This window comes from Typha angustifolia, chromosome 13, assembly GCF_048772165.1.
Source record: "Typha angustifolia cultivar Huaian chromosome 13, ASM4877216v1, whole genome shotgun sequence".
NCBI classification, from domain to species: Eukaryota; Viridiplantae; Streptophyta; class Magnoliopsida; order Poales; family Typhaceae; genus Typha; species Typha angustifolia.
The window spans coordinates 14,384,684-14,412,589 of NC_133251.1; the positions used below are offsets into that span (position 1 = coordinate 14,384,684).

Here is a 27,906-nt window from a genome sequence, read left to right on the forward strand (position 1 = left end):
TTCAGGTACTTTGCTTACCATCACCTACATTTTAATTACATAATAATATCCTTTTCTTTATGTAATAATCTGTAAGGAAAAAATAAAATAAAAGAAGCTCATTCCAAGTTTGACCATCTATCACGTTGATCTTTCCTTCTTCTTTTTTTTATTTATTAATTTAAGATAGTGCTTATATATACGGCCGTAGAATAATTATGATATGGTTATTTGTTGTTGTCTGGGCCCACCTATTGGGGTTTTTTTTGGGGGGGGTGAGGGGGCCGATTCCACTTCCATAATTCCATTATTCCATATATGCGTTTCTTTTTTCCAGTCGTAAGAACCTGCCACCTGTCTGAGCCCTCCCTCGGCGAATCCCAACATTTTCCCCTAATTTTTCGTCTCTCATCATCCCTCTTCCCACTTGTATCTCTCTCCTCTCCTCGATCTCTTGTAAGAGAAGCACAAGGCGGACGCAATCCGGTATTTGTCGGGGGTGGCGAGAGGAGTGGGGGAGGTATAGGGGAGATCTTTTCTTCCTGATCTGGTCCTTGGGGGACGGAGTCGGTGGATCTAGGTTCCCGGCGAGTGGCGGAGGTGGTCGATCGGCGCCGGCGAGGAGGAATGTACGTCGTCCCACCCCCCCGGGGCTCGGATTCGGGCGCTGAGGGTGCGGCGGTGGACTGCGACGCGCCTAGGGTTTACCAGGTCTGGAAGGGAAGCAACGTGAGTCTCCTCTCTTTCTCTCTATATCTCTGCCTCTGGCTAGATGCGAGGTATTGCGATATTGGAATCTTTTGGAATTAGAATTACTTTGGGATTTTGGTTTTCTCTTGCTCTTTGGCGTGAAGAGATGTAGATTTAAGTGCAGATCACGCTATATATGGTACTACTTGTTGCTGACGGAGCATGAGAATGAGAAAAGATGTTTGCTTGCTCTCTCAATGTGTTGAAAATTCTTAATTAGAGACTTCGGAGAATGTTCCTTATAGCAAATTGATTAGTATGGGAGAGAAGCGACAAGAGGGTAGAGAGGGCTTACACACTTACATGATATAGATTTGCTCGAAGGTAAGGAAATTTGCTGCAGTGGGTTGATTAAGTTGGGTTTGGAGACGAGTTTCATAGTCTTTTGATTTGGTGCACTTCTGGTTCCGTTCTTTTTGGTCCTGCTACTCACACAGAGTTTTCTTAATCATAAACTCATAGCTGGACAAGTGTCGTAGCTATAGGTGAAGTCTAATGGATACTAATTTTCAAGTAGAGAAGTATTTGACTAAAATTAAGAGGAAATGTTTTGACAGCAATTATCTGTTTAACTTGCTTTTTTTCCCCTCATATTAGGATCTCCTGTTTTCTCCAAGTAAAACTTCTATGCATAACAACACTAATAAATAATCTAACTTGGGGCCAAGACATTTGATAATATAACATGCCATCGTCATAAGGTTTGATGACTTTGAAAGCCTCTTTTAGTATGGCAGTAACAACTTGTGCTAGAGATCATACAGGGAACAGGTTGCACTTTTGTTGCTTCTTTGACTGATGCAGTTATGATGACCATAACTATGAGGTTCCCATCTTTGTTTGAGTACCCATTTCTGGCTTCGGTTATTCTTACTTTTACAGGATGGGAAATGTTATATCATGCTGCTCACTTCTAAGGTTCTTACTTTCTTGAAGTGTCTTTTTGAGAGAGGGTAGAATCTAATGGTTAAGACTATTACATTACTCCTTGCCAATGGAGAATATCAGTCATAGGTGATTAGGACCACTATAATCCAATCGTTTACCCTACTATATAGGTTAGTGGGGTTTCTTGAGGATTTGGTGTTCTACAACCTACTTTTCTTTAACTTCATATGGCTATGACATGCAAGTAGGCTAATATGTTGTAGAAAGTTGAGGGTGATTACTGCAAAGCAGCTCACAAGCACTAATCTACTTGCAATATTCATGGTTATAATTACTTAAACACTCACAAAGATTTCTAGTATGCCTTATTTGTTAGCACTCACCATCAATCTCATTAACCGGATTAGTTGTTAAGCACAATATTATGAAATCTCTTGCAAGAACCAGATGTTGATCTCCTTAAATGGTTGTAGGCATCAAGTAACCACTTGAGGTCTTCCTTCTTTTTCCTTCAAAAATGTCTATTGCAAATAGTACTATGTTGAAGGGCTAAAGAATGCAGATTTTCTTCTAATGATGGTGATATGTTGCTCAATTTAGTTAACTCTAACTGCTAGTTCACCAACTATTGTTAAAGCTTAAGTTGTTAAAGAATAATGATTTTTATATTTTATATTCTACCACTCTTTAGTTTTAGGCTTGAACTATTTTGATAAGCCCAAGAAATGATCTTGACTTAAATAGGTAAAGATTCTAAAGCGGCAGATTGCTAATCCATTCTATGAGTTATTTGTACCGAGGGTTCGAATCCCTTTCTTTCCATTCCCTATGATCACTTGAGGCTTTCTAATTCGAAGAAATTCTGATCCCTTGTTTTTATCATAGGTAAATGTATGAAACAAATAAAATTATTAAGAATAAATCTAGAAAAGAACTCAAAAAACTTTTAGTTTTATTCCTCACGTCTAGGATTACTTCCTGGATCATTAGATGAGAATCCGAAAATAAATAGATAAATAAAGAATATTTCTATTTATGTTAAATAATTAATTAACTTAAAAGATCAAACTGTTAGGTAATATACCAACACTGTATATCATATCCATAACAAACCTCTTCACAAGTTCACATGCCACCCACTATACATTGTATATGGACAAATGAAAATTAATGAATGTGCAACTTTCAACACTGCACAAGAATAGATAATATAAAATAGAAAATTAGGTTATGGTACTAGGTTAACTCACCAACTATTCTTAAAACTTAAGCTATTAAAGAATAGTGATCTTTATTTCTTTATTTTCCTTTCATGTTAGTCTTTCTCATCATATGGACCTTGTTTATAGCTGTTTGTATCTATGTTAGTTATTGGATAAAGTCAATTATTTCTGGCAAAGCAGCAAGTAAAGTGCTTCTCATCATATGGATCTTGTTTGTCTTTCTCATCATATGGACCTTGCTTATAGCTGTTTGTATCTATGTCAGTTATTGGAGAAAGTCAATTATTTCTGCAAAAGCAGCAAGTAAAGTGCTTCTTTGTTCACATTTCACATTGATATTTGCAGTCCAATTTTGTAGTCATTATGTATATGCAACTATTTTACTTTTGAATTCAATGAAATCTCAAATTGGTGGTTATTACATCTAGTGGCTTTCTTTAAAGGTTTTCAATTTAGTAGATAGAAGTCAGCCAATTCTGAGTCAGACTGAAGTGTAGCTGTGATTCACACTAGACTTGGCTCATAACCTTTCAAGATATGTTAGACATGATAGATGTCATAATTGAGCATGTTGACAAGGGTGGGATTGTCTAATCAGAGCATGCACTAGAGATATGGTGAAATTTTTTGATGTTATATGCTGATTGTCATATAGAATAGTGCTTTCTCTTCTCCAGTATTGAGCTAAATTGCTTGCTCTTTCTGGATGTTGGCAGCCTACTTTGTGCGTAGAAGGACTAGTTATGGATGTTCTTTTCTAGATTGGATGATCAATGGGAGAGTCAGGTTCTGTAATAGTTTTTATTTTTTGCTTGTGCATCGGGTTATCCACTTTTACTTGGTTCACAAGACCCATGTTATCTTGTTAGCTGATAAGCTGACATAGTATTTATCCATGCATGTTGGCATGTGTGACTCAAAACCATCAGGCTGTAATCTAAGTCTTCCGTTTATGTGATGAATTTCGTTATTAATATAGTTAGTCATATTTTGCAGATATTTTTTCTTCAAGGGAGGTTTATTTTTGGACCTGATGCGAGATCATTGTTTCTCACCATGTTTCTCATAGTTGCACCAGTATTAGTCTTCTGTATATTCGTGGCCAGACATCTAATGGATGATTTTTCTCATCATCTTGGGATATCTGTGATGGTAGTCGCAGTTGTATTCACAGCATATGTAAGTATCTCTTCTGTCAAAGGCTTATTTCTCGCTTGTAGCTTTGCTACCTTTAATTGGCACATGACATTTAGCAAACATGATAGTTGAGCCAGCTAGATTTCCATTTGGTAGTTCCAATATTTGATTATTTGTGGTCTGTCTATAACTGTAGATATTTTCTGATAATATAAAATTGTGAACACGTTATTTCTTGGAGAATATGATGATAGGAAATATAGCAGGAAAGAAAATCACATATGCGGAAGTCATTCAAATGAAAAGAACAGTCATGATGATCAATATAGATGGCAAAGCATCTATAGCCAAGTTGATGGTAAAATGTATGAGTCAGAGATATAAAATTGTCAATGTGCACCTCAAATAAAAAGATGATCATGCTATTATATATTGATCTGATCGATTTAGTGCCATGTCCACCATGTTGGACTGAGATTCCAAGCACTTTGCGGACCACCTAGGTAAGTGCTAGGTGCTCTGTGATTAGTCTTCCTAGACCACATTTGACAACTTTGATCCAGCATCTGATAGATGTATTTTTCTCTACATCTCTTGAAAGATTCCTGATTCATGGAGTGATGCTGCGCTCAATATACCAGACCTTGAATATATAGTTAAATTAAGGTGGCTGCCAGTTTCTGACAAACAAAAGATGGGTGCTTTAGTTAGAATTACTTTAGGCATGAAGGTTACTATTGTCTGCAGACCAGAAGGTGCCAAATGCGTAATCCCTAGGGTTGATGAAGTGGTTCAGTAGTTCTCTTTAACAAAATTGTTTTGTATGGAAAGTTGACAACCTCGATGACTTTGAATACGAGTTTTAGCTGTAACACTTTCGATATTTTGAATGCAATTGTTCTTTAACCAGGTGTCCCATTGTTATAAATGTACAGTACCCAATACAAAAATATTAAACATTTAGCCAATTTATTTTGTTCTCTCTTATATTATTTGATGTTTTCATTCATTGGACATTTGGCTAATAAGATACATTTGATGGTTGCGTCACTTAAATATGTAGTGTTGCATATGTTTTTCACCTGTATGTTCTTAGAAAATTTGCTAAAGGACATCGCTAATAGTGAACTTGTAGCAACTGAACTCATTCCTTGTGATGTCATAAAATATGCTGAAATTTTCATTACATGTTTATTCTATTAATCGTTATGGCTTATTTTTAATATTATTGGTTTGACATTGCTTTGTCTTTTTCCAGGATTTGACTCTTCTACTTCTCACATCTGGAAGAGATCCTGGTATAGTACCTCGTAATGCACATCCTCCAGAATCTGAAGGTTATGATGGAAGTACTGATGTTGGTGGGAATCAGACTCCGCAGTTGCGTTTACCTCGAGTGAAGGATGTTGTTGTAAATGGGGTTACTGTGAAGGTCAAATACTGCGATACCTGCATGCTTTATCGACCTCCTCGTTGCTCCCACTGCTCTATATGTAATAACTGTGTTGAACGTTTTGACCATCACTGTCCATGGGTGGGACAATGCATAGGACTTGTAAGTTCCATAAAAATTCTGAATATAATGTTACACTTTTAATATATAATACTTTACTTTAGGGCTGTTAGCAAGTTAAGACCTTTTGACCATTAAGACTTTGTGACTATAATACTGAACAGACTTTTTGTGAGCAGATTTAGCCTGAAACATTTTTCATGCAAGTCTCCTTTTTCCTATATTATTTTATTAGCTGAATCTCAAAATGAGTTGTGTCCGTGACGTTTTTAATAAAAGAGCTTGACTGTCAGTATGAACTTGAACTAAGCAGCTCATAGATTGAATTGCTCTTCTGGCATCTTCGTTTAGATTTGTAAATGTATTAACCTGATAGACAGAAAATATTGGAAGATATTTTAGTTGTTAATTTCTATCTTCCTTAAATGGAAGATTCTCATATACCAGCTAATTTTTTCTTGTCAAGTTAACTAGCACTTATTCAGTAATGTTGAGATATTGTTGTAAATGATAGTAATTCTTACAAATCGTTCTCTGATGCAGCGGAATTACCGGTTCTTTTATATGTTTGTCTTCTCGACAACTCTTATATGCATCTATGTCTTCGGATTCTGTTGGGTGTATATAATTAAGATCAAGAATGCTGAGCATGCATCAATATGGAGAGCAATGACTAAGACACCTGCGTCCATTGTTCTAATAATCTACACTTTTGTCTCAGTGTGGTTTGTTGGTGGTCTTTCTGTCTTCCACTTATATCTCATGGGCACCAACCAGGTAATGACGGTTTCAGATGTACTTGCTTATAGAAATTTTGGATCATGAACATACATGCCTGACTTTACTGATGATTACTATCTTCCTGTGCTAGACAACATATGAAAATTTCAGATATCGGTATGACCGACGAGCTAATCCATATAACAAAGGAACTGTGGAAAACTTCAAAGAGATTTTCTTTTCTCACATTCCTCGTTCCAAGAACAAATTTCGATCAAGGGTTGTGCATGTACAGGCACCACAAGTACATGCAACAAGCAGAGGTTTCATGAGTCCAAATATGGGAAAGGCTATTGGAGGTCTTGAAATGGCTAGAAAGCCTGTCTCATGGGTTGAACCGAGGACAGCAGCAGACATACGTGATTTAGAAACAGGTTTTGGTGGTATGTTGGATGAGAAAGATGGCAGATTCGGTGAAGCATCCCCAGAACTAAGCAGGGAGACCCTCTCACTAGACGGCTTGGTAGGCCAGGCAGCAATGAACCAGAGGCGATCAAGCTGGGGTCGGAGAAGTGATAGTTGGGAGATATCACCTGAAGTTTTAGCTATGACAGCTGGAGCTGGCGAATCAAATATCGCCAGCAGTGGCAGTTTTGCTAATACTGCAGGTGGACATAGATGAAGAATACTGGATTTGGGTTGTGGTAGGAGGACAGGCTTCAGCTATCTTGAACTGTTGTGTTCCTGTGCAACTGGGAGGGTCTGGGTCACATTGTATTTCTAATTTCATGACCACTTTCTTATTTACCTTACTTCGCTCCATTCCACATGTTTATCTTCGTAGCTTGTGTGATTTCGCTTTGCTGTTTAGAGGAATAGTTATCAAGTTTCAACTCTAGCTTGATTTGGGTGGTGTATATAAATGATTGGAATGATAATGTGAGCACACCTTGTTCTTGGATGCTAGTCGATTCTTGTTTTTCTTTCAGTTGGTTTATCTTTTTCTGGTCTATTCCGTGGGGTCTACCAGATTTTGGAACAATTAAACATCAATGATTTGTGGCAGAGGTTGTTGTACTTATAATATGGTTGTATTTTCTGTACCTTAAAGATCTCAACAGAATTGATGAGTGAAAGATTCTGGATTAACAATCTATAAATATTTTTAGCATCCAACCATATATCATAATGACCGCTATCAGTGGATCATCAAATGAGCTCACCAACGAGTTTGCTTATTTCAAATATATATACATATATATCTTCATCGTTGTTCTATGACTATAGCTTGGAGAAGACTGGTTTTCTCTTCTCTGTGTAGGCCTTGACGGCCTCCTCAAGGTCACGTGACATCAGCATGGCTGAGTTCCACGTGGCAACGTAGTCCAGCCCTTGTTCCACCGTCTGATCCCTGCTCCTCAGCATCACGGCCTTCGTTCCCATCACGGCCAAGCTCGACTTCTCCGCCAACTCTAATCACAATTAGATTAACCACAATTTAATAAGTTATAAAGATATTTCAGATGCAACCCTACCAAACATTTAAATCCCACATTTCCACAGTGTTTTTATGAAAATAAGCGCTTTCCGAAGGGCTCAGATGCGAAATTCCCACGAGAGAGATAGAATGACTTGATTACCCCTGGCGAGCTTGGCGGCGCCGTGGTCCAGCGCCTCGCGAGAGGGGAAAACCCTAGAGACGAGCCCCATGGCCTTGGCCTCCGACGCCGACACCCTCCTCCCGGTGAGCGCGAGGTCGACGGCGTTCCCGTACCCGACGATCGCCGGCAACCGCTGCAGCGATCCGAGGTCGGCGGTGAGGGCGAGATCCACCTCCTTGACCTCAAAGAACGCGTCCTCGGAGCAGCACCGTATGTCGCACGCGGCGGCGAGGTCTACCCCGCCACCGACGCACGCTCCCTGGATCGCGACCACCACCGGCTTCCTGCACCGTTCAAGGGCGGATATTCCTTCCTGCATCTCCAAGATCCGGCGGCGGAGCGCAGCGGACGCGGCGGCGGGGTCAACTCCGGGGGAGTCGCCGGCGGGGACGGAGGAGAGGGCAGGGAGGTGGATGCCGGAGCAGAAGTGTGGGCCGGCGGCGGAGAGGACGATGGCGCGGGCGGAAGGGAGGAGGTCGAGGAGGGCTAGCGCGCGGGGGAGTTCGGAGAAGAAGGCCAGGGTTAGAGCGTTGCGCTGGGCCGGCCGGTTCAGCCGGATATGGTAGACCGGTATGGAACGGTCCGGTTGGGTCACCTCTATTGATGTGAAACCCTTCTTCAACTCCGCCTCCGCCTCCGCCATGATTGCTGCTCTTGGATCTCTCTCTTCTCTCTGATCTAATCTGGAGTAGAAAAGATGAATAGAAGTGAAGATGAGACGAGAGAGGGACAGAGGTGGTCGTATGCAAAGCAGGTTGCAAGAGTTTAGTGCAAACGAGGTACTTCTACAAATAACTTACACGTGCTATATCCCTCTCTTCTTCTTTTTTAATAGATTATATCTTTGGCAAATACTGCATTACGCTAATCAAAATTTAAACCCTAATACAAGGGCTGCAGTAACCCGAAGATTAGTCAATTAATCTTTTTAATTGATTGGTTTCGTTCGTCTTTTATTCTTTCTTTATTTGGCATTTGATTCAGAAGACAGAGAGAAAGAGGGAGAATCTAATCCAAATCAAATTCCTATCCCTCTCGTGTTGTATAATTTAGCACAAGAAAGAAATATCTCGGTTGCATTGGCTCCTGCTCTACCACATCTCTTTTTCCTCTAGATAGAAAAGATAGCTTCTGTGATCTCACCTGATTTGGCTCCAATTATAGACACTCAAAGGTCGATCCTTCTCTTTGGACAATGCCTTTCTTTTTGTAAGTGCCCACTGGAACCAATTGGATAACAAAGAATCTACAGCAACTTGGAGTTACTGATGAAGGGTATAGCTCAAAGACACCTTCTAATGGATTCCTAAAGCAACTCCAAGAATGTAAAGCCTGAGCTGGAGGGACACTTACAAGTGGAGATTTAAGTGGAAAGGGCCACCTAAACTTTCCATTTACCATCCCAAATTCCAGTGGAAGAGATAAAGGACCTCGTTGTTGCATACTCACACTGCTATTCTAAGTGATCATAATATCCTAATCCTAGTTGGCAGTCATATACACATCTCAGCATCAAGTTGAAATAGTGCTGGGTGTAATCCAACTCATAGCATCCTTGCCTAGGAGCCAAGATGACTGCGTAGATCCAATTGTCATGCAGTTTGGACTATGGATAAGATTGTACCAGCTTTATTTCTATATGTAGAATTGAAATCGATCTTTCTGGGAACTTCTTTGTTTTATGACTTCTGATCAATGGCATGACTTGGCCCTTCTAGATAACTCGGGCCTTTTATGGGATCTTGTCTTCCAGAATTACATGAGAAGTCTTGTTATTCCTTCTGATGATATGGTAAGTTCACTTCCTAAATGGAGGATGGTTTAGTATATCTAGACCACTGAATAACTTAGAAGATCATGAATAATGATCTGATAGAGATATAGCATTTCAACCAAGGAAAACACTTTTAATCTGTGTGCCTCTACTGAAGAAGAAATATTATTTCCTTCTAGCAAAATTATGAAAAGCATGAAAGCGAGTGGGCACCTTAGTTGGCTAATTTGTGCTCCAATTGTCAATAATTCCTGAACTAGTCACCATATCTTTTGCTTGTGACATAAGAGTTGATTAGAGAAAAGGGAAAAGAAAAGGGGGCACAAGAATGTGTGTCGTTTTTGTGATTACAATGCAATTAGAATATTAAGAATCCTCCTATATGTGAGGACTCTCTTAATAATTGAAGAACAGTCATTACTTTGTAAAAGGTTAGTAGTAATGTCATGGAGAACATTATTATTTCTAAGTTCAAGAATTTTGTCTCCTGAGGTCTGAGCTAGATATTTGGGACTGAAGTCTTAATTGTTTCTCTTAAAATTAAAGGCTCATTGTTATTGTTGTAAGCATTTCGTCACCACAAGCCTCCTATTAAATATTAGCTGTCCTATCTGTTTAACATTTAAATCAAGATCATAAGCTGAATATTTTTGACTAAGGTATTAATTAAGCTTATTTCCTATAATTTTAGTGGAAGGAAGTCTAAAACCACCTTTCTTTTATTTCGTGCCAATTCACAGTATACATATATATGGGATGACTTTCTTGATTACCAGCACATTTCTGAAAATTTGAGTACTTGAAATGTTGGGCAACTAAGTGGTTAACAGTTGGATAAGTTCAAATACTGAAAACTCTATCTTCTTTAATTTTGTGAAATAATAAGTGGAACGACCTTCAATAAGAGATGAAGCCAATGCTTGTCTTATTCTTTCATGTAATTTGCCTTCCTAAATGTAGTAATAAGTTAGCCATCTTTCAGGTACAACAACCAACCAAGTGAAGAAAACAGAAAGATGATATATACATAGAAAGGAAGAATATGAAAGGGAGGTAAATATTTTTCTTTTTAGTTCCACTTAATATGACTGATTGCACAAGCTTAAAGCAAACGAAAGTTATCTGAAGGAATAAGAGATCTCCTTACTAGATAACAACTGCACCAAAACCTAATTTGCATTCCCTTATAACAATTTTTAGGATTGCATACATGACCATTAGCTTTCTGTATATGCAAGCTAATGATCATGTATGCTTACTTTTTTCAAATGTTTTTCTTTTTGCCAAAAGGTACTTTCTCAATAGTCAATATATCGGCACCTACAGTTTCCAAGTAAATAAACTAATATGGAGTTTTAACAAATAACATGTTGACTGATTAAAGGTAGCTTACAATCAAATTAAAGTCAGACAAATAATCATCATGTCTGTTATTTGTTGGAATATGAGATTATTCACCAGAAGAAAATTGCTTAAAATTAACTATGCCTATCTATCATTTGATTTTTCATCTCTAAAACCCCAAAGGACTTTTGAGTATTTATTTGCTATAATCCCTAATTGTGGTCTTATCATGCCTCCATTTAGACTACTGGAAAGCCCACAAGATGGTTCAAAATTTGGATTTCTCTTCTTGTTTCCTTCCGTAAAGAAAACTAGGACATTAACTTCCTTTGTATACTGTTAGAGTTATACTGTTAGCGTTAGTCAAACTAAGACATCATGATGATGTCTCTTGAACAGTGTATCCCTTATGGTAGGGATAGTATTACTGAGTTCCATGGATTAGATCTTCCTTAATTCTGAAGCTTTTCTGGGAAGTTGTCTTTTTACATGGCAAGGTTTTCACAATAGGTGTACTGTACATAGCAAGCTTTTCACAAAAGCCTTGGTGCAACCCAGCAATGCTCCTTCGACTTTGTTGTCGTCGCTTGTTCCCTGTGGCAAGCTATGGAAGGCAAGGAATAGGGTCTGCTTTTCTAAGGAGACCCTTTCCAATTGTGCCATTTTGAGAAACATCCAAGCTCAACTAGATGATTTCTTCCCTCTCTTGAGTAACCGTCCATCCCCCACCCTCTCCCTTCCCTCCATTGGATTAAGTAGAGCCCTCCCTCTCTTGAATGGACTAAGCTTAATTCGTATGGGGCCTACTCGTAGGGAGGTATCAATTACATCATTAGAGATCATAATGGAGTCCTCTATTTGTAAGTGCAGAACAATTCCTTGCACCAATGCCATCCTTGCAGAAGTTAGGTGTGCCATGCCTTCAATTTGTCAAGGGTCCATAGTAAATCAAACTCCCTCACTTTGCTCAAATGGATCTTCTTCATTGTTGATCCCCTTTGGTAGGCCCACACCGTTATTTGGGACTGCTAAATTTTATTCGGTCGGTTATCCACATCGACAGTGCACCATGTGTTTTAGGAATGAAATCAAGTTACCAATTTATTTGCCTCTTTTGTTCTTCGTTTCTTTTCCAACTAAATATAAAATGGATCTGCACCCCCCCCATATCTTGTTCCTTTTTTACATGCAGACATCTCGGCTCATGCTTTTGCTTGCTTGTAGATGGGTTGTATATTTTTGTGGGGTAGTCTTACCCTTGCCTTTTAATGCATTTTAATTTTAATTTAAAAATGATATTTACTCTCTGGTACTTTTGCATAAAATCATTTTACATCCTCTACTTATGATTACTATAAACTAATTATGTTGTTGACAGAATATTTGAAATTACCGAAATACTCCTATATTTTGTGAACAATAATCTAAATCACTTTCCTTAGGATCGAGGGCCTGCCTCAACCCTGTTTAGGGGCTAGTTGGCAACTTGCACCCTTAGCGATCAGTCCTACAGTATATTTAATGTGAAAAAGGTCTATTTAGATGCTGCTCCAAGAGAGCTTGATTTGGCCTTTGTATGACCATCATCCCTTCCTCAACAAAACTCTCTTCTTTTTCTACACATGATTAGAGATGAGTTTCAACTCCTTTCTTATTTTATGTGTGATGATAGAGGGGGTATTTTAGTTCATAAAAGTTAACAAATTACGAAATATAGCTAGTCAACCATTTTTGGGAGTTTAGGTTTTGGCATTGTTAAATTCGGATAAAAAACTTAACAATTTCGCATTAGTCATAAGTAGAGGAAGAAAAATGACTTTATGTCAGAAGAATGAGGGAGGCAAAATGCATTTAACCTTGAGTTTTTTTTTTCTTTTTCTTTTTGTGTTTCAATTTCTTGCATGAACCAATATGCTCTATTTTTAGTTAGGTGATGGAGTGATCATTGACACAATCAAAAAGAGGGAGTGCCATATCTTAAAGCTCCCCTATATAATGGGTCTTCCCCCAGCCAAGCAGATGCATACATTGGATCAACTATACTTAAGAAGAGTAAGAGTACATCGAGTAGGATTCTCTCCTTCCTTGTGGAGGAAGAGGAGAAAAGTCATTGCTCTTGCTCCTCTTTTCTTTAGCTCTTCTTCCACCTCTCCACTCCTTGTGTTGAAACCATGGCAGGTCTATCTTTGGACCACCCTTTGGTCTTCACCTTTGGTCTCCTAGGTAGTCACCATGAGAGTTTCTTTTTACCTTTCACTCCTTTAACTTGAGATATAAGTTTATGATGCATTAAAGCATCTTCTACCTCTTGCTATGATCTTCCAACTCATGCACTATTTCTTCTTCAGTTATGAAATTAGTGATTTGGTTTCTGTGGAAGTGGGTAGTATGTGGTCGTTATTAGCTCATTCTGTTCTATTTGTTTCACCTCAGGATGTGTTAGTTCTCATTGTCATGTTTCCTTTGATGATTAAGTTATCCGAAGTTGGAACTTTACTATAATTAGGTTGGCTGCCATTGTCTTTGGGAGGGAAATGGTGCATATCTCCTTAAGTGAATCTATAAGTAGTATTAGACCTCAATAGTTTGATGAGTCAATTATCTTTCCTTAAAACTGGATTGAGAAACCAATCATAGCCAAATCCACTATTACTAGGCCTAGAAAATGCATATAAATGTGATTTCTTAGCAAGCCTTCATTTAACTTTCTAAGTTTAGGATCAGCAATTATTTAGCGGATCCCATCTCTCCAAGTTGGCTACTTTGCATCAGTTCATTTAATTTCGAGGGATTAACTCTCCAATTAGTAATTTTAATTAGTTGTACATGTCAATGAATATCACATGGTGTCTTACTGCTAATTCATCTCTCTGTGTTTTTTTATATAATTTTTTTATGATAATGAGCAGGTAACATCATCTCATTCATGGTGTATCTTTCTCCAATGTAAGATTTACTTCTCCTTTCATGTTATATACAATGTTATTTTCAACCACATTTATGTCTATAATTTCCATAATGACTCAATTTGTTTGATGCTCAAACCCAGCCCTACATTCTATCATGTGTACCGAGCGAAATCAACACAGGGCTTCCAATCTGTGCCTTATATCGTTGCCTTATTCAGTGCCATGCTATGGATATATTATGCACTTGTGAAGACCAACTCCATCCTCTTGATCACCATTAATGTGTTTGGATGTGTGATCGAGACAATATACATCATAATATATCTCATCTATGCACCAAGGAGGGCTAGGGTACGTGAAGCAGTTAACGCATAATAATATAATTGACTATGTTGAAGAAATTCTTGTTCATGAGTTTGATTGCATGCAGATCAATACTATAGTATTCGTCTTGCTCCTGAACGTGGTAACATTCTCTCTGATCATTCTCTTTATTCTCCTGCTTGCTACTGGCGCAAATCGTGCAAAAGTTCTTGGTTGGATTTGTGTGGGCTTCTCCATCAGCGTCTTTGCTGCTCCTTTGAGTGTCATAGTAAGTACTAAATTCTATTGAGCTACACTACATAGCATTCAGTTATAAAGATCGCTAGTCTTGTATATTAGTGAAAATTCATTTGCTTTGAAATATTTGTTCTACAGAGGCTTGTCATTCGCACACGGAGTGTTGAGTTCATGCCATTCTCCCTATCATTTTTCCTCACATTAAGTGCGGTTGTATGGTTCTTATACGGCCTTTTCAAGAAAGATTTATACGTTCAGGTGACTTCTACAATAGAATTCCTAAATCTCTTGCATTTTACTTTCTTATGATTGCTAGTTCTTGAAATCCAAATTGTTCACATTCCAAATATCAGCTGCCCAACGTTCTGGGATTCACCTTTGGGATCGTACAAATGACGCTGTACTTATACTACAGAAATCCAAAAGCAAATGTTAAGCCAGTGCTGCCTGAGAATATGATCCAATTGCCTGATCAGAATTTAGTCGCAATTGTAACGCTGAGCCCAGTTCCAGTTTTGGAGGTTCGAAAAATAGAATCCAACTCAGATGTCAAGGAAGAAAGGGGAGACAGGGAACCAAAGGAGGAGACGGATGAGGAGGGGGAGGAGATGAGTCCAGTGTGAGATTTCTGATCCACATGCATTGTCCATTTCAGGACTCTGGAGAACCGTTAAGATCTTTGTGTAGTGAGCTTGTTATAAACTTCAAATATATATATATAACATATATTTGGATTACGAACATTTTGATATAGAGAATATCAGGTTCAAATTATCAAGGGTCATTTGTACACAAAGAAAAAAATTAGTTTTTAAAATAATAAAGATAGGTTTCTGTGCGCATCTCATATGTAAATTATGTATACATTATTAAAAAAATATGTACATTTAACATAACATAAAAAATAAACACATATAAAAATCCAGTTTTTCTATTACTGAAATGTAAGAGTGTTTTTTATTTTCTGTAAAAAGCCCTATTACCAACAACAAATGAAAGGAAACCTTTGAAAAACCTACTAGGACGATGGTTTATATGACAAAACGAAACCAAAAAGGCTAGTAAAAATCTCATGAAGTAGTAGTAAAATCATATTACTATATTTTTTTTTTTTCAGGGATAGGAATATGAATGGATAGTAAATTTAATCGTCATATTCGTTAAGTATAGACATGGATACAAATTAAATATCAGATATATCTAAATTTATTTTCTAGCCATCGTAAGAACCTGTGATATTATGAAAATCTATAGCACAATCGACAAATATATACAAAAATTGGATTAGATATTCATGCAAGAGTACAAAAAAAAAAAAAACAGTTGCTTATTATTTTCCAAACTATATAGATATAGGGTTATTGATTCGGATATTATGCTTCAATTCATATCTATAACTATATATACTATTCGAATATAGATATGAATTCCAATATCAAGATGAATAAAGAAAATTTCAATATATATCCAAAAAAAACTTGAATACAAAACCAATATTTCACCTTACAAGATGCTCATGTAAAGGCCTGCGTCCTCTGGTTGTTTATTGTATAGGTAGCAACTAATATTAATTTCATAGTAATTAAGACACTCGGTTCATGGCAAAAGATGTAACTGGAAGGACATATACTACATTTGTTTTTAAATTTTAATTAAGGGGTTTTTAGAAGAGAATAATGCAACAACCCTTGTATTTAATATGGAATAATCAAATTGAAATGAGAAATTAAGATATCATTAGTGAAATTAGTTGGTCAATGCATATCATGTTTAACCATCTATATTTAATTAGATAACGTAACATGCTGTGGATGTGTGTGCTGAGTGATCAATAATTATCATTGTTTAGACGATAATTGAGAAGGATCTACCAACTCAGTATTATTATTTTCCCCTAATCATTAATACAAATTGTGACACTTTTAAGAGGAATAATTCATTAATTAATGAGAGTTGAGTGTTGAAAGCTTCGTATGACAGCATGAGGTTGGGAGCTGGAATCAAGTATAAGGTGCCATTAATCTCATGGGAAGTCAGCTTTGTAGTTTGACTATATATGAAGGTATTTATTATTACAATTATTTTTCCATAGTTGCAGTGATTTAATTCAGAGATTATTAAGTATTCGATTGACCTTATCTCTGGTGAGAAACTATGATATATGGATGTTAAGTTATTTTCTTGCATGTTTAATAGTTTTAAATTACATCACGTGTTTAACAAATTATTTGCAAAACACATCTTAAATTAGATTAACATTAAGATTTAATATTTGCATATGACATAAAAAAAATTCTCTATCAAAATTTAATAAAAAATAAAATAAAATTTTGCATTATAACATCCTGTCTTATAATAAAATTATTTTCACTATTTATAAATTGAGCATTGTGATTTAGTAAATATATGTAAAAAATATTCTGTCGTTAGATCAATTAGTTAAACTTAACCAAATCTCTGAGTTAACTTAACTATACTAAGAAAATTACGAAAATATCATTAACCAAGTTATACTAAGGGTATTTTAGTTATTTTAGAAATAAGAGAATTTTAGTTATTTTAGAAATAAAATATCTCTACATAACATAATATTCTCACGGTATTAGTTCAAATCTGACCTACGATGTTTTATGTATATAGTCGATAAATCATAATGCTCAATTTATAAATAGTGAAAAAGTAAGATGTAAACTACAGTTACATTATGAAGCACGATGTTATATATAAATTTCTCTAAAAAAATATAAAAAACTAAAATATATTATCTTACATCGCTTCTTTTTCTAGGGCACAAAGAGGGGCAACGAGAGATCTTCGTCGAAAACTTATTTGGTTAAATTCAATTAACAAATCCGACAATAGAATCTTATAAAATTCGAAGTGTGATTAATAAGTACTAAAAATGCAAAATATAAATTACAAATGCATCATGGCATTAGACTACTCATCATCCGAATCAAGTTTTGAATATTTAATCCAAAAATAAATAAATACAACAATCAAGACCTCCACCAAAAGTTGCCAAACCTCTCTTGGCCTCCACTGCTCCTACCAAAAGGAAGGATAGAGGTAATAGAGATGAGGAAGGGGTTCACATCCATCACCCCTCACGTAAGCTTAATCAAACTTCTCTACAAAATTCACTTATTTATTTATTTATTTATTCCTTCGAAGAAATGGTGACATAACAATGTGGGCCCAGTTGTAATATCCATGGTGTTGACATTTGTATAACATATTAGATAAAAGACCATTTTTCTAGTCATCTCATACAACTAACACTTGGGCATCCAGGATTTATGTGTCAATATGTGATTGGAAACAACTAGATGAGTGGCATTAGAAAAGGAGGAGGAAAAAAGAAATTAAAACAAGGGACTTTTTTTTTCTTATTCTTATCATGTAGCTCTTTTAAAATCTCTTATTTGTATATCTCTCGAAAGTTAATATTTATATATATATATTTCTCAGAACAGTTTGATTTTGTAAGGATATTCTTAAATTTTTTTTATTTTTTTGCATGAGTATTCTTTATTTGCACACTATGTCTTCTTGCCTTCTAAATTATTAAGATTATTAAGATTATAGTTTATAATTGCCACAAAAAAAAGAACACTGTGGAGGTGTAAACATGCGGAAAAAAAGAAAATAACTTTATAATATCATGGTCCTTTGGGCTTATAAGGTTAGGTATTTACTGATTAAAAAAATGAAATAAAAGGACAATATAGTTGAGTATAAAAGGTTTATTCATTAAATAGGATGTACTTATAATATAGCAATCATACGTAGATATTTTTTCTTATATACTTATAATATATCAGGATATTTTGGATGCTAATATATTTAACCTAGAGCATGGATCCCATTGGACATCCATGTCTGTCTTGAATTATATGAAGATCTAAAGTTGGATCTACAATTCTTGCAAATTAGATTCAGTAAATTTTAATTATTTTTTTAAAGAAAAAAGTTATCCAGCTATTGGATGGGGCATGAAGATTTAGAGGACATGCATGCATGGACACGCAAGCGTAGAGTATAGTTGACTTCTTGGTTGCCCTAATCTATTCCCACAATAAAATATTATGGCTGGAAAAGGTGGCACCAATGTAATTTTAGACCCATAGTATTAAAAAAGAAATGATTAACAATGAGCAAGAATTGCCCATTGGTTCCCTTGGGGGTTGACTACAACCTCAGATGATTCTCTACTTAAATAGCTTAGCCATGGTCCTATATAACATCTCAAGTCTCATCTACTCCTCCCACAAAATTAACCTCTCAATCTCTTATAGAAGCAATTGTGAAGGTTATATATCTCATCGATCCATCCATCTCTCTCTCTCTCTCTCTCTCTCTTTCTCTTTCTCTCTCATCAATTCGATTCGATTTGTCATAGCAAGCTAGCTAGGGAATGACTATTCCATCACCAACCAATCCAAGCTATGAGTAATCTACAAGTCCCAAGATCAGAGGCTATGCTCCATCAAGTCTACGACAGAGGTTGAGTGCTCAAAGTACTTGATTAGTTTCCTTCACTACGTACTTTGTTGTTCTCTTTGAGGTTATTCATACATACACGTAGTGACGCAAAAGGGATGAAAAATATAATAACGAAGACTTTGGAGAGGTGCAAATCGATCAAAGCGTACTGCAAGAAGGAGCGGCGGCCCGAGCCGCCGGAGGGATGCTTCACGGTGTGCGTCGGGGGGGAGAAGGCGCGGTTCGTGGTGCGAATGGAGTGCGTGAACCACCCGCTCTTCCGCATGCTGCTGGAGGAGGCGGAGACGGAGTACGGGTACGTTTCCGGCGGGCCACTGGAGCTCCCGTGCGACGTCGACTTCTTCCTCCGGGTGCTGTGGGAGATGGAGGCGGAGGCGGTGGAGCAGTCGCGGAGGTACGGCTTCGGGAAAGGCCACGCCGGTTACCAATTGATGAGCCCCGCAAGGCCCATGGTGGTGGTAGGAAGATCGTAGTCTCGTTGTGAAGTTGAAGTATTACTTCTAGATGGTTTTTTTTTTTTGAATTAACCTTTAGATTAGTTAATATTGTGTGCTATGTAAGTTCATTACTATGAAAGATTATACGGTGTGTGTTATAGGGTTTAATTAATTAGCCTCCGTTTGTGTACGTAAGAGTTGCAGTCACTTTTCTCAACAACAAACAAAAAAAAAGAAGTTAAAAGGTTGGAAGGATGAGTAGAGCTTTGCCTGTCAGTACGTAAGGTCTGGAATTAAATATCTTTTAGTTCAAAATTATTGAATGTTCAAAGCGCAAGAAACAAGATGGAGAGAAGAACAAAAAGTTCTTTAATTGGTGCAAGTTGAACTACTTGCAAATATACTACATTTTCAAAAATATTATAATGATTAGGTTAACAAATGGATCTTGCCTGTCTTAGTTAACCCACCCGACCGAATCCGAGATAAAAGAAATATCTGTATCCTAATGTCAATAAGGGGAGCGTATAAAATAATTTTGATATGTACATCGCCTGTAGTTCTCAAAGCTAAATCATGTCCTTCCGAGAGAGGATAACAATAGATATATCCCCCACCAGAGAAAAGACGTAATGTAATCAAACGTTGAGATTGAGTATTATTTCTCCAAGAAGTCATAGCGGCTACCAGGCCAGTTGAATACTTGCTCAAGGACAACCCAAACACGCCTGTACAAATATATTTCAATTGCTTGCTTTATAAAACTTATCCGAACAACCTTCCAACGTATGCTTACGATTACCAACACACTGTATTCAGGTCATGAGCAACTTAGGCAACCACCCCAAGCCATTGAGAAAGGACTATCTAAGATCGAATAAAAGTAGCATAGGAAAAGAAGAAAGGACAACTTAAAATGCAGGCTATTAGAAGAAGAAAGAACTCGAGTAATATCAAGAATCTAAGTTGATTTATCTATTGCATTTGAGCATTAGATGTAAAGAGTAGCGAGCTCTTCGCATCTATACTATCATATTGTTAAAACTAGTGAACCCAATTACACATGGTGGATCCATAGATATCAGCATCAATGCTGATCCATGATCAAACTAAACAATACCTGAGCACAATATCAAAAACATGCTATAATACGACATTTGAGCACTTCTAAACCAAAAGATGAGCACACTAATAGAAGAAAAAATTATGAACATTTCGCCAGCATTAAATTCTCTTAAGCACCTTACTATACATAACCTAGAAACGGAAATAATTGTCAAAAGAAAAACAGCAGGCATCTCAGAATAACAATTTTATACCCAAAATATCTAGTTAAAGCTTGAGACTCGAAAAACATCACAGCACACAAGCTGGAAATATTTGTAAATTACGGTGATGTTAGATAAATGAAATCAAGCAATAAAACATTTGATATGAAGGCTTCCTCATCAGAAGTTCCACCAAATCAGTAGGCCCTATTGGCAGCTATTTGAAGAAATTTCTTAAGTGCTTGAGGAAATTCAGTACACCGCTAAGAGCATCCTTGCAGAGAGAGAAGGCGAGACATCACATAGATAGAATCTCAGCTTTCTTCTGCACAAGGTTATCTCCACAAAGATAATCACAGCTTCTCTGAAGAGCTCCACGGCCATGATTAAATCTGCAAACAGATCATTAGAAGTTGAAAAGCTCAAACTATAGCAATAAGCACTTTGAAACACTAAAAAGCAAAGTAAAGAACTCTCACCAGATAGCTGGGAAAGAAACATCTGGAGTCCAGTCTATAATATGGAACAGTAAATAGCATAAAGAAACTGCATGAGAAAGCTTAAATTTGTTCCAAAACTAATAGGACAAAAAGTAACAAGCTAATGACCTTCATACTACAATCAAAGGCCATCCGCCTGAAGCAAGAAGAGGAAAAAGATCTACAGTTGAAGAAACAGACTATTGTACAACGAGATAATAAGGGCAGCCATGAATATCTGGTACAGAAAGCAGTTGTATAAATTGTTAGGGGCTCTGCAGCTGCCAGCACAAATGATACCCCTCCGCCATATATTAAGCTAACCCTCCAGAAGATCTCTAACATGTTATAGAAACAGCCAAATTCATATGCATGCCACAATGGACCAGCACAATGGCAATCATTTCTACAAGCTACTTATCTTCATTCCCATCTGATTCTTCCTTTGTGTCTTCTCCCTCAGAGCCATCTGCACCATCTTCACCTTCATCACCCTCATCATCTTCATCTCCACCACCATCTTCATCTTCACCGCCATCTTCATCACAAGACATACTATTTATCACGTCTTCTACTATGCGTTTTACTTCTGCCTTTCTATCCATCATATCCATGTCAAAATGAGCCCCTGCAGAGAGGTATAATTGCAGTGTCAAAATCCATACATTAGATGTATCACAGAAGCTTTTTCCCTAGTATATTCCCACTTCTATTCTTATAGAATATGAGAACATAGAACTCCTATAAGCTATATTTCCTATAAATGTTATCTTTCATTGTGAATGAGCTACTTCCAAGATGTCATTACACATTAGTACATCAAATGAGCAGTACATACCTAGTTGCCGGAGAATATCAGCCAGAGTTGCCTGCATAGGATTCAAATTAATCTGCCATTAGCATCAAGATGGAAAGAAAGAAAAAAGCAACAAATACTGAAATAATGGGTACTGGCACTCACTGTATCAAAGTCTACTTCTTTCAGTAGGTCGCTAACCACTGCATGCAATTCTTCTGTGCTGGGTCCAGAGCTGGCATTTCGACTTCCCTTGCCTTTTCCTAGTATAATGGTGGAACATAAAAACAAAATAAAAGCACTACAGCAGATCCGAAAGTCAAGACAGCAATAGGATCACATCCAGATTTCTAGACGCCATAAAGTAAAACAAAACAAAAGGTCTATTGAAATTTTAGATATGGGTTCACAAAAAAAGACATTATTCAATGAATGAAAATTTTAACTTTCAAAAACTTGTGACACCAAGTAAATTTTCCCTACCATCATAAACCATCATTATATGTCGAAACCAGCACCTAACCCTTGATTAGAACAAAATGACACTGTAAGCAAATTAAATTCAACACTTGCAAAAGTACTAGTTTTAGCAGAGCTTTCTGCAGTGGATATTTAAAAAAATTAAAGCATCAAACTAAACAGATGTTCAGATTGCTATTGCAAAATAGCCTAGCTAATATAACATCTTGGCAGAAGCAGGTCAACAGTACCACCAAATAACTATCCATTCGCAAAAGCCTTGTAACTAACTTTGCAACTAAACATATTACAATGCACAAAACAAAAGACTGGGTTGTCAAGAATCATTATCATAGCATTTTTTAGAGAACAAGCAGCAGTCGAGGACCTGATTTATTACTAATATTGTAACTATACCTTGTTTTTTGGTGGATGCTTTTGGCTCCAATTTACCAGCATGCTTCTTGCTTGCCCTTTCATTCTGAGTTGCTGCTTTACTACTCTGGCTCTTTCCTCTTTTTCTTGGAGAAGATTCTGAGGAACCTTTATTGATTTTACCTGAATCTTTCTTGACATGTTTGTCTTTTACCTTCGATGAGGCCTTCGAGTCCCTCCTGCTTTTATCCTTGGAAGAATCTTGTTCATCAGACTCATCTTCTGAAGCAATCTTCTTTGAAAGTCCTTTCAAAGGACTTCTTTCAGATTTCACAGAAGCATCTTTTTTGACAGAGGAATTCTTTTCTTTTGTCCTAGAGCCAACACCCTTCTGTTTCAGCTTCTCAGCAGACACCTTTTTGCTTGTCACAGGTTCTACTTCGTCTTCCTCATCTTCACTCTTAGAATGGTCACTTTTCGCTGAATCTTCATCATCTTCCTCATCAGCTGATGCATCTTTTGAGTCAGCAGAGATTTCATGATCTTCTTTTTCTTCCTGAGCTTCAACTGATTCTTTACTGTTCTTTCTCTGTCTCTGAACATCAACAAGAGCTCCACAGATTATTTAGGAGTGTTATATTCCACAAAGACTATTATCACATTGTCAAGGATAATAAGGTAATATTGTGACTTGTAACAACAATAAAGTCCTAGTTACTTGGGACAGCTATATAACTCCTCTTCCTCTATTCACCTGTCTTCCATAATACACGACAAAGTTATTGAGAACAAGAACTTTTGCAACACTGCGATAATGCCATGTAAATGCACATTTATATAACATTAGCTGATACTTTTGACTAGGAACCAAAACATCTATTGTAAAACAAGAAATATTATTTATGTGAAAAGTTCTCACAGGCATCTAAAAGATGAAGCTTGCTTGAGCCAGGTGATTATACTAAGAATCAAAACACCAAGATACTATTGATTCTTGCTTATTCCATTTGTTGCTTGTTGTCTTCCTTAAACACCAAGAGAACTGGCTGACAAGATATGTGGCCATGTGAGTATAATTTGAAACCAATTACTATAAAGCTTTAACTAAACAGATTCAACTTGGAGACAATAATGTGAATGATCCCTAGTTTATACTTCTACTTAAACTAAAAACAACGAGAAAGCAGGACTATGATTGGTCATGAACTAACATTATATCTGTCCTTTGCTTGAGAAACATAGCTGTGTAGTGTGGTTCACTGGTTTGGATGATTCTCCTAGAACTATTACAATGAAATAATAAGAGAAGATGTATTTACTATATATTATTTAATAATATATAAGTCGATCATGGTCAGTGCAGCACAACACCAATTGCTTACCAGAAGTTAAGACACTTAGAATGAGGCAAAAGATACACACAGACACAGACGCACACATACATATACAATATATATACTGTAAAAACACACCCTCTCTGTGACTTCCCATCTTCCAAGAAACAGAAAATTTAGAATTAGGTGACTGGTTTTGTGAACATTTTCTGGCCTTCTATAACCTCGTCAAGGACCTCTTATGTTTCTTCAACTAAATTACATGGCCATCCAAAGAAATTAGACTTCAACACTCACACCAACTTTTTTTTATTTCCTAATGGCCTATTAGTTACATTGAATAAAAGGAAAGAATGTTAAGCTGCCTATGAGACTTTCAGCTAAAAAACAGTGCACCCCACTTAAGAATGAACTGATTAGTCTTGTTTCCTTTGTACTGCACACTAAAATGATGTAGACTACAGAATCAGTAAAGAAGCTTTAGGTGATACGGACAACGATATATGGGCATCTTTCTATGGCTGCTGTTTTGCCGTTATTGCCATGCGCAACCACCATTGCAGAGGCTGAAAAGCATGGAAATTGTAGCCTAATAAGTAGTATCCTGTGTTCATCTGGACAGCCTATAGGTGAGAGCTTATTCAAACAGAAAGGTGAGTTACTTTTTAGTCTATTAGACATCCAAAAGATGAAGTAAAAACATGTTGCATTTACCTGTCATACTAAAGAAAATGTACAAGTGGATAGGTTGGCCAAAACAGCAACTCAGTCATGAGTAGGTTTTCCACTTAGACCCTACTGTTAGTAGAAAAAGAAAATCTTAGTCTTTATGGCTTACATGCTTACAATAAAAACTGGAAGATAAAACATTTTCAGCAAAAAAATACAGCAATACCAGAAAGTTTACTATGCTACCCATACATAGAGGCCAAAAGGAACAGATAGAAAAATTAATAATGTACTTCAATACGATCATTAATTAAAAAAGAAGACAGTAGAAACTTTTTCCACATTTCTATCATGCCTGTTATATAATGTATGAACAAAGAAAATGTTAATTACACATGAAGCAACATACATTAGCACCTATAAGTTAGTGTGACTCCAAAAGTTGGACAAATGGTGATGATATTACATGACGTAACAAAGCTATAACACAGAAAAATGTGATCAGAAAGGATCATAAACCTTAGCCTCTCTTTCTACAGATGCATCTGCAGATGTTGTTCGACTGGTTCCTTTAGTCCTCCCCCGTTTCTTACCCTTCTGGAAGAATAACACAACAAAAAGACAATCCTATGTCAAAGAGGGATGTATGAAACAATTAAAAAAAAACCAGTTTGACATCAACAGATGCATACTTCTTCTTTCTCAGCAAGTACAAGATCCCTGGTGACATATGGAGATTCCAAAAATTCCAATAGTTTTGAGGAGACCTCTTCCTGAAAGGAAATGTGGTATGAAAACAGTTTCTGTTTTAATACAAAACTAGAGTTAAATTTCATCTGCTTTAACTAACCAACCTTCTTGGCAGTGGCTTTCAAATGAATATCTAGTATATCACAAAAATCAAGCAGCTTTTCTTTGCTACACTTGTCGAGCTTCTCCTTAACTCTGCCCTTTTGCTTTTCCTGGAAAACAAAATGATCAATTACAAACATGGTCAACAAGAAATAAGTGCTAGATAAATAAAGAAATAATTACCCTGAATAAATCAGAACATGCATAGTTCAATATATTATGTCTTTCTTGACATAGTTTGATCAGTTCCACGATATGCATAGAAGTACTGAAATGTGTAGATCAAACCTATTCGACAGACCCATCTTGTATCTATTGTCTTGCACAGTACCATAAAAAATGTGAAATGAATCCTGAAACTGCTATGTTAAGCACTTAAGCCTGCACTATTATAAGACCCAAAAAAAAAGTATTTCTAGAGGACAACTCTATCAGAATAATAAACAACAAAAGGTCAGGCACTCGTTATTTTGACTTCTAAAGAATACCAAACTTATATGTTGATTGGATAGAACATTCCTAGAATGCATAAAACCAATGCCTATAGAACCAAGACCCGGCATAGGTTGACAAAAGAAATACTACTGAAGTAAATTTTTTAAGTTACCTCATTCTCAGTCCAAACAAAACCAGAGAACTGGGAAATATTTCTCTTCAAATAATGAGCCTACAAAGAAAACTTTGACCATTAACTAGAGCAGCATATAGTGCAAGTACAATAACTAAGGAGAAAACTCAGAAAGATATTTACATTTGATTTTCTTCCATAAAGAATTGTATGAAGAGCTTGGAGATTTTCATCACCCTTCCTTTTTGATAGCTTGAAGGTAACTGACATGATCAGGAAAAATAGAATTATACAAATATTCATTATCAAAGACGACCTACTGGTGTAACTCATTTGAAAGAAATGACATTCTGAGTTTTCTCTTTCTTTTTAAATTGATTGTGCCCCAAAATTAGGGGAAACAGTAGACCAGACTTAATTTGGAAAAAATGCTTTTAGAAGCCACCAGGGCATACAGTCGCTTTCGCTTTTTGTCAGCGAGGAGTAGATAGCAGCATTCAGTGGCTTACTTGAACATTGAAATTTTGAAACTTTAATATTCTGAGAAAATGCAGATTCTGAAAAAATGCAGATATTCACAATACTTTCATCCAATTTCATTGAAACCCCTTTGCTGTTCATCTTTCCTGGTTTAGTCTACTCCACCTTTTGTCATGCTTACTCATTTATTTCTCTATCCCTAGGCTGCCACCCCGACCACACCAGGGTCCCCAAAATGGCAAAACCTATTTCACCCTGAGTCACTTCCCTAATCTTCCCATCCCATTAATTTGTCACTCCACATAGAATTATAACCAGTGTTACAATTGCTTTTCCCCCTTTCAATGGTGGAAATAGGACCAATTGCTCTTCCGAGCTTACATAATCCTTGATCCTTTACTGTCAAATGGTCAGGATAATCAAACTTATCAACTATTCAGTTTAAAACATTACAAAAATAAGTTGCGGTACTATGGTTAGAGGAAAAGGACTACAAGAAACGGAAATGACTAAGAAGGAATAATCAAGAGCAAGAGTACCATTTGGGATGTCTTTTAGCATTATTCCAGAACCCTAGAAAAACAAAAGAAAACTGAAATCAAGATAACTCGATTTAGGAGGAAATTTTTTATAAAAAATCATAATTTACAGAAAAGATTTACACAAAAGCCTCAAACAAGCTCCATTACCTTCTCGATGGAAATAGCCTTCTTGGCCGAAGTGCTTCTCGGAGTCAACTCCGAGTACCTCTCCACCGTCTTCCTCTCCCTCGACGGCCTAGACACCGGAGTCGCCGCCTCCTTCGACACAGACCTCCTCTTCCTCTCCTTCTTCTCCGTCCCCTCCCCCTCCTCTTTCTTCTCCTCTCCAGTATCCTTCTTTCTTCTTCCCCTCTTCTTCCCCCTTTCCTTCTTCTCCTCTTCCTTCTCCTTCTCCTCCTTCTCTTCCTCCTCCTCCTCCTCCTCCTCCTCCTTCTCCTCCTTTTCGCCCTCAACCTCGTCCTTCATCTCCTCTTCTCCTCGATCCGAACCCACCTTCTTCTCCTCCTCGCCTATGGGAGGTGACCCATCGCCGGAGCTATCCTTCTCGTCTAAGGTTTCCGAGGCCATGGAGATCGCCAACGAGATCGATCCGGTAAAACCCTAGAGAGTTCTTGCGAGCAGTGGAAATGAGATGGCAGCGAGAGTGGCAAGAGGGTTTTAGGCAATTAAGGTGCATTCGATG

The 27,906-nt window shown here is 37.0% G+C and overlaps 5 protein-coding genes across 7 annotated transcripts; 3 read left to right on the plus strand and 2 right to left on the minus strand.

Annotated features, from left to right (window-relative positions):
• The first annotated feature begins 294 nt into the window (after positions 1-294).
• LOC140775165 (probable protein S-acyltransferase 7) lies at positions 295-7,171 on the plus strand. Its single transcript, XM_073118437.1, has 5 exons — positions 295-708; positions 3,837-4,019; positions 5,236-5,532; positions 6,034-6,267; positions 6,362-7,171. The coding sequence occupies exons 1-5, from the start codon at positions 607-609 to the stop codon at positions 6,890-6,892; spliced, it is 1,347 nt and encodes a 448-aa protein (XP_072974538.1). The 5' UTR covers positions 295-606; the 3' UTR covers positions 6,893-7,171.
• Positions 7,172-7,337: 166 nt separating this feature from the next.
• LOC140775166 (delta(3,5)-Delta(2,4)-dienoyl-CoA isomerase, peroxisomal) lies at positions 7,338-8,605 on the minus strand. The gene is made up of 2 exons (XM_073118439.1): positions 7,851-8,605; positions 7,338-7,682 (listed from the first exon to the last, which is right to left on the minus strand). The coding sequence occupies exons 1-2, from the start codon at positions 8,512-8,514 to the stop codon at positions 7,492-7,494; spliced, it is 855 nt and encodes a 284-aa protein (XP_072974540.1). The 5' UTR covers positions 8,515-8,605; the 3' UTR covers positions 7,338-7,491.
• On the plus strand, positions 8,513-15,295 carry LOC140775167 (bidirectional sugar transporter SWEET14-like). Of its 3 annotated transcripts, XM_073118441.1 has the most exons (7): positions 8,519-8,650; positions 10,628-10,698; positions 13,899-13,935; positions 14,039-14,249; positions 14,329-14,490; positions 14,598-14,717; positions 14,813-15,295. In XM_073118441.1, the coding sequence occupies exons 3-7, from the start codon at positions 13,916-13,918 to the stop codon at positions 15,080-15,082; spliced, it is 783 nt and encodes a 260-aa protein (XP_072974542.1). In that variant the 5' UTR covers positions 8,519-8,650; positions 10,628-10,698; positions 13,899-13,915; the 3' UTR covers positions 15,083-15,295. The 3 variants fall into 3 exon arrangements, with proteins under 3 accessions (XP_072974543.1, XP_072974542.1, XP_072974541.1); XM_073118442.1 differs by lacking the exon at positions 10,628-10,698 and having other exon boundaries at positions 8,513-8,650; XM_073118440.1 differs by lacking the exons at positions 8,519-8,650; positions 10,628-10,698 and adding an exon at positions 10,729-13,212.
• A 3,765-nt stretch (positions 15,296-19,060) lies between these two features.
• LOC140773271 (auxin-responsive protein SAUR71-like) lies at positions 19,061-19,438 on the plus strand. Its single transcript, XM_073115750.1, has one exon. It carries the CDS (start codon positions 19,061-19,063, stop codon positions 19,436-19,438), a length of 378 nt encoding a protein of 125 aa, XP_072971851.1.
• A 1,770-nt stretch (positions 19,439-21,208) lies between these two features.
• On the minus strand, positions 21,209-27,879 carry LOC140773669 (DEK domain-containing chromatin-associated protein 1-like). Its single transcript, XM_073116354.1, has 11 exons — positions 27,372-27,879; positions 27,222-27,255; positions 26,386-26,465; positions 26,242-26,301; positions 25,637-25,744; positions 25,475-25,555; positions 25,302-25,379; positions 22,822-23,374; positions 22,111-22,208; positions 21,988-22,018; positions 21,209-21,777 (listed from the first exon to the last, which is right to left on the minus strand). The coding sequence occupies exons 1-11, from the start codon at positions 27,789-27,791 to the stop codon at positions 21,563-21,565; spliced, it is 1,758 nt and encodes a 585-aa protein (XP_072972455.1). The 5' UTR covers positions 27,792-27,879; the 3' UTR covers positions 21,209-21,562.
• Positions 27,880-27,906: the final 27 nt, after the last annotated feature.

Coding starts and splice junctions, on each gene's coding strand:
- LOC140775165 (XM_073118437.1), top strand. CDS start 607: ATGTACGTCGTCCCACCCCCCCGGGGCTCGGATTCGGGCGCTGAGGGT. Junction 4,020..5,235: donor CAGTTGTATTCACAGCATAT/GTAAGTATCTCT, acceptor GTCTTTTTCCAG/GATTTGACTCTTCTACTTCT. Junction 5,533..6,033: donor TGGGACAATGCATAGGACTT/GTAAGTTCCATA, acceptor TCTCTGATGCAG/CGGAATTACCGGTTCTTTTA.
- LOC140775166 (XM_073118439.1), bottom strand. CDS start 8,514: ATGGCGGAGGCGGAGGCGGAGTTGAAGAAGGGTTTCACATCAATAGAG. Junction 7,683..7,850: donor CGCCGCCAAGCTCGCCAGGG/GTAATCAAGTCA, acceptor AATTGTGATTAG/AGTTGGCGGAGAAGTCGAGC.
- LOC140775167 (XM_073118440.1), top strand. CDS start 13,161: ATGGCAGGTCTATCTTTGGACCACCCTTTGGTCTTCACCTTTGGTCTC. Junction 13,936..14,038: donor ATGGTGTATCTTTCTCCAAT/GTAAGATTTACT, acceptor GCTCAAACCCAG/CCCTACATTCTATCATGTGT. Junction 14,718..14,812: donor AGAAAGATTTATACGTTCAG/GTGACTTCTACA, acceptor TCCAAATATCAG/CTGCCCAACGTTCTGGGATT.
- LOC140773271 (XM_073115750.1), top strand. CDS start 19,061: ATGAAAAATATAATAACGAAGACTTTGGAGAGGTGCAAATCGATCAAA.
- LOC140773669 (XM_073116354.1), bottom strand. CDS start 27,791: ATGGCCTCGGAAACCTTAGACGAGAAGGATAGCTCCGGCGATGGGTCA. Junction 26,302..26,385: donor TTTATGGAAGAAAATCAAAT/GTAAATATCTTT, acceptor TTTTCTTTGTAG/GCTCATTATTTGAAGAGAAA. Junction 23,375..25,301: donor CTGTAGAAAGAGAGGCTAAG/GTTTATGATCCT, acceptor GTTGATGTTCAG/AGACAGAGAAAGAACAGTAA.